The sequence below is a fragment of the Heteronotia binoei genome, chromosome 1 (genome assembly GCF_032191835.1).
Source record: "Heteronotia binoei isolate CCM8104 ecotype False Entrance Well chromosome 1, APGP_CSIRO_Hbin_v1, whole genome shotgun sequence".
NCBI classification, from domain to species: Eukaryota; Metazoa; Chordata; class Lepidosauria; order Squamata; family Gekkonidae; genus Heteronotia; species Heteronotia binoei.
In genome coordinates this window covers 241909416-241921329 of record NC_083223.1, presented here as the reverse complement: position 1 = coordinate 241921329, position 11914 = coordinate 241909416, and the positions used below count along the sequence as shown (strand labels likewise).

The 11914-nt window shown below is 44.0% G+C and overlaps 1 protein-coding gene across 1 annotated transcript; it reads right to left on the bottom strand.

Annotated features, from left to right (window-relative positions):
• Positions 1-2257: 2257 nt before the first annotated feature.
• SOX7 (SRY-box transcription factor 7) lies at positions 2258-11568 on the bottom strand. Its single transcript, XM_060250029.1, has 2 exons — positions 11340-11568; positions 2258-3386 (listed from the first exon to the last, which is right to left on the bottom strand). The coding sequence occupies exons 1-2, from the start codon at positions 11566-11568 to the stop codon at positions 2485-2487; spliced, it is 1131 nt and encodes a 376-aa protein (XP_060106012.1). The 3' UTR covers positions 2258-2484.
• Between the last annotated feature and the right edge of the window lie 346 nt (positions 11569-11914).

Genomic DNA, 11914 nt, shown 5'->3' with positions numbered 1-11914 from the left:
GTCTATCCAATAGCTATTCACTGCGACAGCCATTAACATGCTGCCTCCATGTTTAGCGGCAGTATCTTAATCTGCCCTGGAGGAACACAGCAGCCCTGCTGACATGTTACAGTGAACAAACATACATCTTGCATGTGTACCTCTGTTTGTGAGAAAGAGTCAATTCGTATACACTGTGCACATGAAACTAGGGATAAATGTGGATAAACATGTTTGATTCACATGTTCAACTGTACCTGTGTTGAATGTAACATGAGAATTACCCAGCGTATGTAATAAAAAAAACCTGCAAGTGTACATTATGTAGGGATTGTACATGCATTCACTGTAACTTGTTAACAGGCCATCTAGTATATGTCTGAATACCATTTGCTGGACTGGGGAAAACCAGTGGTGGCATGCAGTTGCCTTTGTTCCCTGTTTATGGGTTTCCCAGAGGTGTCTGGCTGGCCAGTATTGGAAACAGGACTCTGGGTAAGATGGTCAATACAACTGATTGGTGGCACATTCAAGGTGGGTCAAAGAGGCCTAGAGCAGGACTCTTCTTATAGTGAAGAAGATTTGTACAAATGTCAGCCAGCAAAGATTTCTACTGAGTGTTTGAAGCTGAACCTTGAACATGCTTTGAAATCAGATGGACACAATCAAAAGGTAATCCATGGCAGCAGATGAAACCAAAGAAGGCATAGATATCCACATTAATTTCACAGTGGTAAGGGAAAATATTGGCATCAAGCAATGAGTGCTTTCAGAAGAAAAACCAGCCTTTCTCCCACAGACATGCTATTAATCCCAGTATGGGGGGAGGCTTTCTTCCTGTCTCTCCCCCTGCCTGCCTCCTTTCCAAGGCTAATTATAGCTGGGGAGGATTCTGCTGGAAATAGATGGAAAGGTTTAACCCATCCAATCTACTCCAAATCGCCCACTCTATCACTGCTTTTTATGGTTATGCATTTCCCCAGATAACCTTTTGTTGTGTCCTTCAAGTGAGTTTTCAGAGTCACTAGAGAAAGCAGCTCACTTTTACTTCCCCATACAATTCCCCCAGATATCCAGGGGGCAGGGAGCTGGATTAAAAAAAAAATCAAACAGAAGTACAAGATTGGAATATATAAGCATGCACCTCCCAGAGGGGAATATAAAATGTTACTGCATCCAGTGTTACTGACATAGGTTGCAGGTGTCCCTTAATACCCCAATGATGTCAGTGGCATGGGTTCAGGTTCATTTGCTTCATTAATATCCTGCCTATCTTCTTAATGGGGACCCAAAGCAACTTTTATGTTTCTCCTCTTAACCTTACAAGAGCCCTGTGAGTTAGGTTGGGCTGTGAGTTAGGTTAGGTTGCCTAGCAAGCTTCCATGGTAAAGCAAGGATTGGAGCTTCAGTATCCCAGCTTCTGGTCTAGCATTCCAACCACTATACCACAACACTACATCATAAAATACAAATTGCCCAGTTGTGCTGCCTCCATTTGCCCCAGGAACATGGAGAGAAAAGGAGTGTAACCCTTTGATCTCTGCTTGGAAAACCCACATGCCTTTACACCAAAGGCAGCAATATCTCTTTCATTCCATTTCCGGCTACTTTTAGCTTGGGAAAGTCTCCTGTGCAATCAGGAGAAATGAATGGTCACTGGACAAGAATTCTCGGAGGGAGGGGAGACTGGACAAGTATGAGGGGAAAAAATTAGATACAGTCTATTGTGAAGTCCTCCTGCGTAAGCTCCATTAAAATAAATGGGACTTGCGCAATTGCACAGTTATTGTAATGGGCTTGCCTAGGAGATGTTCCTGGGCAGTTCAATCCTGGACGTCTTCAGTTAAGGGGCCTTGGTTCAGGAAAGCAAGAGGAGTGGTGGTTATTTACAGTTCCTGGATCACTTTCTGCCTGCATACTATTAACAGCTCAGGTTTAGAATCAGAGATGACTGTAAGATGTATTGGCCCTGGGGCACGTGATACTCACTGTGCTTCCCTCCTCCCTTCCTCCTCCACTGTGGCTCTGTCTCACACCTTCCAGTGGATGTTCCCTTCTTCTCTAGTTATAGATATGCTGGATAAAGCTGAGAGTGACTATCTTATACTCCTTCAGACCCGTTGGTCTTGACTGGTCTAAAAGGAGTCAGAAAGGGTCACTCATATTGGTATGTATCCAACCCTTTGTGGACTTGACAAAGTGAAGGAACCCAGACCTTCACTGAAGAGAGAGAATTCTTTTCATCTTAGCTGATTAGACAACCTATCCTGGATTGACTTTCTGCTTTGTTGAAGTGGGATAGAAACAAGGTTTTGACATCAGGGGGTGTTTATGTGTGAAAAATTAGAGTAATTACCTAGTAGACAAAACTCCAAAGTTATTTTCAGTTCAGTCTGGGCAGTCCTGAGGTGAAGGGGGTAGAATGTTTGGAGGCACCCACAGGCCAGTAAAACTGTAGAGTCCTTCCTTGTTTGGTCCATGGGGCACATCCCTTTCCCCTCTTACCTAGGAAACACTGTAGTTATTGTAGTAAGTAGCTGTAGCATCTGCCAGGACAGAAATGAGGCTGGTCTCTGATGTATGTGAGACACCTGCAGTTTGAGATACCTGGATGTGTCCATTGATGATCAGCCCGCTGGGCTCTGAATGGCTGGTAGCATTGAGATACTGGTCAAACTCATTGCGGTCCATTTCCTCCAAGAGTTCTGCTTGACTCAGCTGGTCGAGGCTGTCAAAGTTCTGGTGTTCAGGGGGAGGTGAGAGCTGGCCCAGGTGGCCATGGAGGTTGGAGGGCTGGATGGCAGGATGGAAGGCTGGAGCATAATAATTGGCTGAGGAGGGAGCTGGGCAGCTGGAAGGAGCAGGGAGGATGGAGGAGTTTGACTGAGAGACTGGCATGTGGCCTAGAGGGTGATTACACTGTAGAGAGCCACTGGAATATTCCAGAGAGTAAGGCCCCCCTGGCATGTGGGGATGGTGAGGGTCTTCTGGACAAGGGGAGGAGAAGAAGCTCTGTTCAGGGTCTATCACATCCAAAGGAGACATCTCTGGTGGGGTGGGCAAACCGTAGGGATAGGTGTCCATGGGAGTGCCCGTATTGTTGTTCTGGGCCTCCCTGTATCTCCCCAGGTTCGGCAGAACAGAACCAGTTGAATATTCAGTTGGAATGTCCTTCTCTCCCACTGCCCTGTTACACACCCTCTTCTCCGATATGGGGTCCTGATCCCTGGAGAGATTCCCCAGCAGGAAGCCTGGATCCACCCGCTTGCAGATCCGTTTGACCTGTTTCTTTCTTCTGGGCCGGTACTTGTAGTTAGGGTAGTCTCGCATATGTTGCACCCTCAGCCGCTCTGCCTCTTCTACATATGGCCTCTTCTGGGAAGGGGTCAAAGCCTTCCAAGACTTGCCTGCAATGACAAGAAAGAAGATTTTCCTTTTTACACCACACAAAGGAAAATAACTGGGGCAAACTGCCAACCTGCTTAGCCACCCTTGCTCACATCCATTTCTCACTATACTTGCTTCTCCAGGGTCCATTCTTTTCATGTCCTTTCCCTTCCATCTTTTTATCCTGTTCAGATCTGGATCACAGTTTATCTTCAGGCTGTTGGGGCATTTATTGTTTTTACTTTACTATGCAAAGTGCCATAGATGGATATAGGTGGCATTTTATGAGCAGGACAATAGTAACAGTTCAACACATTGGGCACAATCCAGTGGGAAGTTCCCCAGCACCAGATCCATTGAAATGCATGGTTTATGGTGGAGGAGATTCTACCCACTGGATTGTACCCAATCAATTTGGGTTTTGTTCACAGGGCCTTCGAGAGAAACCAGATGTGCCGAGCACTTTTGCCATGATCCACCATTGGTTGATAAGGACATATTATCAGTCTTGGATCTAAGAGAGATGTGTTTAATTCAACTAAGTGCCCACTGGCAGGTCTTTTTCTCTCCTTCTCTCTGTCTTCCTCAGTCTCAGTGCCTCACCAGTAAAGAATAATAGCCTGCCTTGCAAAGATGTTATGAAAAATAACAAGATCAAGGCTATGAACTTTGCACATGGACGGATGCATAAAGTCTACAAAGCATGGGGCAATGCAGCGAGGGTCAAATCCAAATGAGAAAATATCTGCTATGCTTGATGTGACTAACAGCCGATGTGTTCACCTTTCTGTTTCCAGCTGCAGGCCACCAAATGCCTCTGGGAACTTGGTCACAAGCACGATTTGTCTCCAGCATTTGGCATTCAAGAGGTATACTGCCTCTGTACTTGAGGTTCTCTTTCGCTGTTGTGGCTAGTAACCAGTGATAGATCTAACAAGTGCCTTGCTGGATCAAAGGTCAATGTATGTAGTCCAAGTTCTGTTTATGAAAGGCCAATGAGATCCATTGGAAATCTGATGGTGAGAGCCATTCTATATCTGTTCCCAACCTTTGCTACTCTGAGGTATTCCTGTTTCATACTTTTAGTCATCATATCATAATGGACAAACTGGTCCAATTTTTTAGAAGGTTAACTACGTTAGTCTGTGGTAGCAAAATAAAACAGAAGTCCAGTGGCACCTTTAAAACTAACATTTATTTCAGCAATAATATGAATAAAGGTTTTAAGGTGCCTCTAGACTTCTGTTTTATTTTCTGTTTTCAAAAAGATACTGTTTCAAAAAGACACTTGTGCAATGGCACACAGCAGTGAATCCCATGGGTTAATTATTCAATGAATGAAGAAGGACTTCCTTTTCTCATCCTCAAACTATTGCTGATATTCACCAGGCAACTCCCCAGCTTTCTAGATTCACTCTCACTCTCATTTTGATATTATGTTGTTTTTAGGTGCATTGCTGACAAAGTGGAAAATGAAATGGAAAACGTTCCTTTTAAGTAAACTTATAATAGTAATAAAATGTAATATAAAAATCAATAAGGTGAATAAACAAATTCACTTATTTTATGCTAGAGGAAGAAATGTTTCTCAGTAACCAACCATACTATTCACGATTTTATCTATTTCCATCTTGTCTCCCCCCATATTCCCACTTCCCCAGACATCTTTTAAGTCCTCAAGTGCTTTTGCCTTTCCTCATAGTTAACTCTCCTGTGATATCCCAGTGAATTAATTTTTAAAATGAATTTCGCATGTATATTTTCATATTTAGACGTCATAAATCTGGCTGTCGTGCTATCATTTAATGTCTCCTTTCCATAACCTAAGTTTAGAATTGTTTCCTTTCAGTTAAAGCCAGGGTACCGCTTGCTCATGGCTTAAGATCTGTTGAGAATGCCCTGAATAGCTGGGGTGAGATTATCAGGCATGTAGGAAAGAGACTTCTTTGGAATTTCCTTCCCCAAGACGTTTGTCTGACCCCTCTTGTGGCTTTCTGGTGAGCCGTAAAATCCCCCCCAACAATAACAATTGCTGTTTTATCAGTACTAGTTTATTCTTCTAGTATTGCTGCACTGGAACCTTGGTACCTTTGTATTAACCTGCTATTGTACTTTTTTGGGGGGGGGGGGGATCTTGTAGATTTTCAATATGCTGTTTATTGTGCTGTGTCCATCTCCTTTTTATTTTATGCTATTTTGACTATGTTATTGCCTCATTTAATTTAATATTGCATTTTTATTATTAAGGTGTTTAATTCTTGTAAGCCACTCAGAAAATCACCCTTGTGATTCTTAAACCACTATACCCAGAACCTCAAAATGAAGTGGGGAAAAAAAATCAGAGTTAACTCCAGGGCTCATGATACTTGACACCCAGTTCTCAGGACTGAAAGGTTGTGTAGTATATGGGATGGAACTGTGGAACTTGGAACAAACTGAGCTACTGGAAAGGAGTTGGATGCCTTGGTGAAGAAATCTGTACCCTGCTATAATTAGTTGTACACCAAAGCTTATTTTCAATGCATAGAATTTAACAAATAAAAGATGCAGTAGACTGGCAGCAGACAGTGCTATCTGAAGCAGAGCTGTGATTTTCTTAGGCCCACTCACTGCAGGGGACTTAAAATGGTATAATTCTGTTTAGGAATGGGCCTGCAAATACTGGGGAAATTAAAGGGAAGGAACACACGCAAATGCAGCATCATTCAGGGACAGAACATATGTTGTTCAGCTGGTGTGTATGGTGCAATCCTATGCACACTTACTTTGGCATAAACCCATTGAACAGTGGGGCTTCCTCTAGAGTAAACATGCATAGGTTTGCACTGGCAGCATGGTGTAATGGTTAGAGTGTTAGACTGGGCTCTGGAAGGCCCAGGTACAAATCCCTGCTCCACCAAGAAAGTTTGCTGGGTGATCTTGAGCCTATTACACACTCTCAGCCTAACCTACCCCACAGGATTGTTGTAAGGATATAATGGAAATGAAGTGATGTAAGCTGCTTGGGAAAGAAAGGTAGGGTACAAATGAATTAGATTTTTTTAAATGTGCATTTTAATTAAGGAGGGGGCAAGTGAAAATCTCTTTTGCTCCTGCAGTGTAAATACAGTGGTGAATTTAAAATTAAAATATCCACAGATGACGATTCCTTCCAATATCAAGTAATTGTTTTTGTTTAATAGTGACTTCTCTTTTACTGCCTTCAGATGTTTAGCCACACACACACACACACACACACACACACACACACACCCAGCATCTCTACTGAGGTTTCAGGCACACTGTAATTCACCGAAGTCTATTCTGAGCAAATTATTCTGCACTGGAAATTTAGTTAGGTTCTGAATCTGACATTGCAAATGATGAAAACTTCAAATTTCAATTTGGCATGTTGATTTGGGGGGGGGGGGGGGCATTCATGGAAAAACAATGAGCCAAACAATTTTACTATAATTACCATTAAAAAAAAACTTCCATCCTTATTTTGCAACCCAGTCAAAACACATTAGGTATTTGGCTTGTTATTCCTTTTTGTTGTGACACCTTAACACAGTCTTCCAAAAAATGCAAACTGAATGTGGAAATAAAATCCAATTATGTAAATAAATCCACCTTACATCATTTATTACCAACATAGAATTTCACATTGCCGTCTCTCTTTCTTAAAGTGAGGAATTCCCAGCGTCAAGATATGTCCATTTATGAAAGGTCAATTAGATCCATTGGAAATCTGATGCTAACACTGACCCTTGGGTCTGGAGACCTCTGGAATCCAAGTGGGCTGTTTAAGGATACCCAGATAGCAGACGACATCAAATGATTCAGTTTGGTAAATCCTAAAATCAGTCTGCAAGGGATTTTCAGAAGGCATGCCTGCAAAAAAGATCCTGGGAGAGGGTTTTTTTTTGTAAGTATACCTTCTGGAAGTCGATGGAAGTGAGGACAAAGCAATCTTGGGGTGCAAAATGAAGATATCATTTCAGTCTGCAATGATAATATATCAATTCAGCTCACAACCACATGGAAAAGGCAAACTCCCTACTACAGATTCTTAAGAAAATGGATGAGAAATAAATATACTGTAATGCCATTGTACAGGTTTAATGGTGTGGACATATTTAGAATTTTGTACTGCTAAGCACTCTTCTGGTTGCCATCTCTTTTTTTAAAAAAGTCATAAAGCTGGCAAAGGGAGAAAAGGGCAACCCTAATCAAATGACTCTTTAAGGAAAGGCTGAAGACCTTTTTAAATTGTTAGATTCGGAACAGATTTTTTAAAGAAACCTCTACCTCTAAGTTACCTTTTTCTAAATTTTAGAAAAAAGATGAAAAGGGGATAGAGGCTTTTAAAATTATGTATGGCACACTGGAAATAGATTCAGAGAACACTCCCGCTTCTTCTGCGATACTAAAACTCAGTGGCAAGGAGTTTAGTGGAGACTAGATAAGTACTTCTTCACTCACTGAAAAAGTGAACAGCGACTCACAAAAATGCAAGGTGCTACTGAACTCTTGCTCTTTTCACTCACTCACTCACTAATTAACTGAACAGAATTTTTAGAAACCTCTACCTCTTATCTTAGTTCCCTTTTTCTAAATTTTAGAAAAAGAAGAAAAGAGGATAAAGGCTGGCGCCTTTCTTTCCTTTTTTGTCCACCCCCCCTTCAGCAGTCTCCCCCCCACCCAATATCTCTGAGAATTCAGAAGGAGAACTTAACTAGTGGGATGCCACCATGGGTTTTAGAGTTTTATTGGTTTAATCTTTTGAAGTGTTTTACTTGGAATTTTGATTGTATGTTATTTTATCTGTTGTACATCACCCAGAGCCTGGTTTTAGCCAGGATGGGCGATCAAGCAAGTAGTAGTAGTAGTAATAGCAATAGCAATAGCAAAACTAGTTGTGGAGCTCATTGCCACAAGATGTAATGATAGCAATTACTTACATGGCCTTAAAAAGTCCCTGGATAGATTCATGGGGGATATATGTGGTGCCTACTAGTGATGTGACAGTGCACCTTTCACTAACAATTGCTGTGGGAGGCAATTCCAGGGGGTGATTATTACTTTCATTCCCTGCTTATGGACTTCCTAGAAACATAAATTTGGCCATTGTGGGGAAAAGGGTGCTGGACTTGATGGACCATTCACCTGATTCAGCAGGAATTTTATGTGCATATTTTATATTTGGAATTAATAAGGATTGGAAATAATTTCAAATATTAATTTTAAAAAATCCAACATCAAAGTGCTCAATTACGTATGTACTCCCCATTTCAAAATAGGATACAGAACTGGCAAGAGCACAGAAAAGAGTGACCACAATGATTAAGGAGTCAGAACAATATCCCTATGAGGAAAAGCTTTCTCATTTAGAGAACAGATGATTAAGTGGGAACATAATAGAGGTTAATAGTTATGAAATTTACAGAGAAAATATATATGTTTACTCTGAATTCAAAGAAAGAAAGAAAGAAAGAAAGAAAGAAAGAAAGAAAGAAAGAAAGAAAGAAAGAAAGAAAGAAAGAAAGAAAGAAAGAAAGAAAGAAAGAAAGAAAGAAAGAAAGAAGGCTATCCAATTTTTAAAGCGTATACATTTTTGCAGATTTTCTCTCCTGCATCCCATGGCTGCAGTCCTGGGCATCCTTACTTTGAAGTGAACCACATCAAAATCAATGGGAATAAATTTCAATGGAATTTGATTAGAGCAAGGCAACTCTTAAACACTGATTCAAACACATTTGTAATTACTTTTTGTGGGATGCGCTTCCAAGTAATATCTTTAGGGCAGTAGTTTTAGTACTTTTTCCAAGTTCAATTGCTGCTGTAGAGCTTTTTTTTTATTTTTAAAAAAATTGTGAATGATGTTCTAGACAGGACCGTATGTTGGCGAAAGCCTTGTAATAATACATCAGTAATGGAGGTCTTGTTGTATTTGGATTTTGAGTCAGCACATTGTTTTAAAATAAGTTTGTAAACCACTTTGGATCCTGCATATAAATATCCTAAAAAAAACCTGAGATGTTCAGGAGGCTGGGAGATAAAAAAGTTTTAAAACAGACTTTAGGAAAATGGACATAACTTTTTGTTGCCATTTCCATTCCATCATTTTAAAATGCTTCCAGTCCTAATAAATTCCATGGCAAACCTAAGTCATTTTTATTTTGAAAGAAAGAGAGAAAACAGAAAACTGCAAATGAGGAATTGGATGTTTTTAGGATCAGGTGGGTAGCTGTGCTGGTTCGAAGCAGCAGGACAAATCAGTGGCACCTTTATGACCAGAGAAGTTTTATTCTGGGTATAAGCTTTCATATGTATGAAGAAGTGTGCATGCACACACAAGCTTATACCTAGAATAAAACCTTGTTGGGCTTAAAGTTGCCACTATGTTTTTAGGATGTTAATGATTTGCTTGTTTTGTAGGCTGGTAAATGCTAAATTTTTTAGTTGTGTTCTGATTTGGTAGATGTGATGTCATCCTTGATATATTTAATACATCCATTGCTATTTTACCTCCTTTTTTGATTTAACGTTTTTATTTTTGCTTCTGGAACTTGTTGAGGGTGGGGAGCATAGATAGAACTAAGGAGCCTATTTGTTAAAAAAGATTTTTAGTGCCTGCTGTTCGAATCCCTAGCAGTTGACTGCAAATGCCACCAAAATGACTTTGAAGAAATTAATTTCTGCTTCCAACCTCAGATTATTTTAAATTGCTTATTCCCCATAATAGCAGAATTTTCTTTTTGTGCTCAGTTCAACATCCAAACTAAAAAAAATTAATAAATGCTCGCACATTAATCAGTTAACTTCTTAGAGAAAATTAAAGCGGTGCAGAGATTTACCCCCCTTTCCCATATTTTCTCATTAATTTTATTTTGGAAAGAACGCTGGAAATGCATTTCGCAGGTTTATGCACTTTAAAAAGCGCTCCCAATGCAATCTCCTTTCGTTCTCTCTTAGCCAATTCTGCTGTAACCATTTGCTAAACAATCTTGATTCTCGCTGAGAAAACGCTGCCTCGTAAACACCCCAACAATAATTAAAAAAAAAAAAAACCTCTATAGTGAGACACAAAAATAATAAGTTCAGACGATTTTCTCCCTTCATCGTTCTGTAATTCGTTAGCGGTAGTTGCAGTTTGCCCAAGAAGTGATTTGCAACCGCGAACTTCAATAATATATAATAATCAGCGATTTAAAAAAGGCATCAGCAATTATATTTTGGTCCCCGGCACCTTTTGAGAAACTTCGTCGGGGCGGCGTGGGAGATGTGCGAGAAACGTTCGTCCCGCTTCAAACCTTTTCCCTCCGCAAGTGTCCCCGTCCTCGCAGAAGGGAAAGGAAGCCATCAAGCGGGCGCCCCACACTCGCCGAGCCCCGACGTCGCCTTCCCCCCCCAGGAACCCCGCGCGGCCGCTCCCCCAAAGCAAGCCACTCCGCCTGAGCGCGCCGAGCAGCGCGTCCGTGTCAAGGGAGGCGGCCGCCCTTTCGCAGCGCCTTCGCCCGCAGCGGGAGACGAGCAGGGCCATCTCAGCCCTCCCCTGCAGAAGGCAGAGCCGCGGCGCCGGAGGCTGCTCAGGGGCCCTTCGCTCCAGGACGCGGCTGGGGGATAGAAGCCTCGGGGGGGGGGGGCAGCGATGGGGCTGAGGGGCGCCTTCCTGGGCGCACGCACGACTGGGAGCCGCCTGTCCGCTGGCGAAGCGCAGAGGCTCGCTCGAGGTGCTCCTTCTGGACGGGACTGTTTTGCCGCCGACTGCAGCTCGGTGGGGTTTTGCCCGCTGCCCCCCAGCTCCCCCCTTCGTTGCGGGCCTTTGCAGCACCTCGAAGGTGACCTGGGGAACAGAACGTCGCGGGGCTTAAAGAGGCCAACTTCGTTCGGCCTCGGGCCAAGTGAGGGGAGAGCGAAGAAAGTTGCCAGCAGCAGCCGGGAGGCAAGCCGGGGCCGCTCTCGCCTCCCTCCCTCGGCGGCCGTCTCACCTAGCATCTTGCTCAGCTCGGCGTTGTGCAGGTCCGGGTTCTGGACGGCCAGGCGCTTCCTCTCGTCCTTGGCCCACACCATGAAGGCGTTCATGGGCCGTCGGATGCGGCTCTCCGCGCTGCCCTTCTCGGCCCGCGCCGCCCCCGCCGCCGCGCCCCCGTCGGGCAGCTCCAGAGCCGAGCAGTCCAGCCGCTCCGACCAGGCGTACGACCCCAGCAGCGAAGCCATGCCCGACCCGCCCGCCCGCCCGCCGGCCGCCTCTGCCCGCTCCCCGCCCGCGCGCTATTTATGAGCTCCTGCCGCCCGCCGCCTCCCTCCCTCCCCCCCCCCCCCACCCCGGGCCCGGGGAGCGGCCGGCTCCGCCTCGAGCGCGCCCTCCCCTCCCCTCCGCCCGCCCGCGCCCTGGGGAAACGCCGCGCAGGGCGCAGAGGAGCAGGAGTCGCGCGCCGCCCCGTTGCCCAGCCCCTCTGAGCTCGGGCTCCCCTCCAGGGCCCCCGGTGCCTTGGCCGAGTGAGCCTCCACTCCTGGCGTCCGCAGGAACCAAAGCGGCCCCCAGGAGCGCCGGAAAGACTAA

Bases quoted from the DNA above. Each gene is read 5' to 3' on its own strand.
- SOX7 (XM_060250029.1), bottom strand. From the start codon at position 11,568: ATGGCTTCGCTGCTGGGGTCGTACGCCTGGTCGGAGCGGCTGGACTGC. The intron at 3,387-11,339 runs GTGAGACGGCCG...TTGTCATTGCAG, and splicing joins CGAGCTGAGCAAGATGCTAG to GCAAGTCTTGGAAGGCTTTG.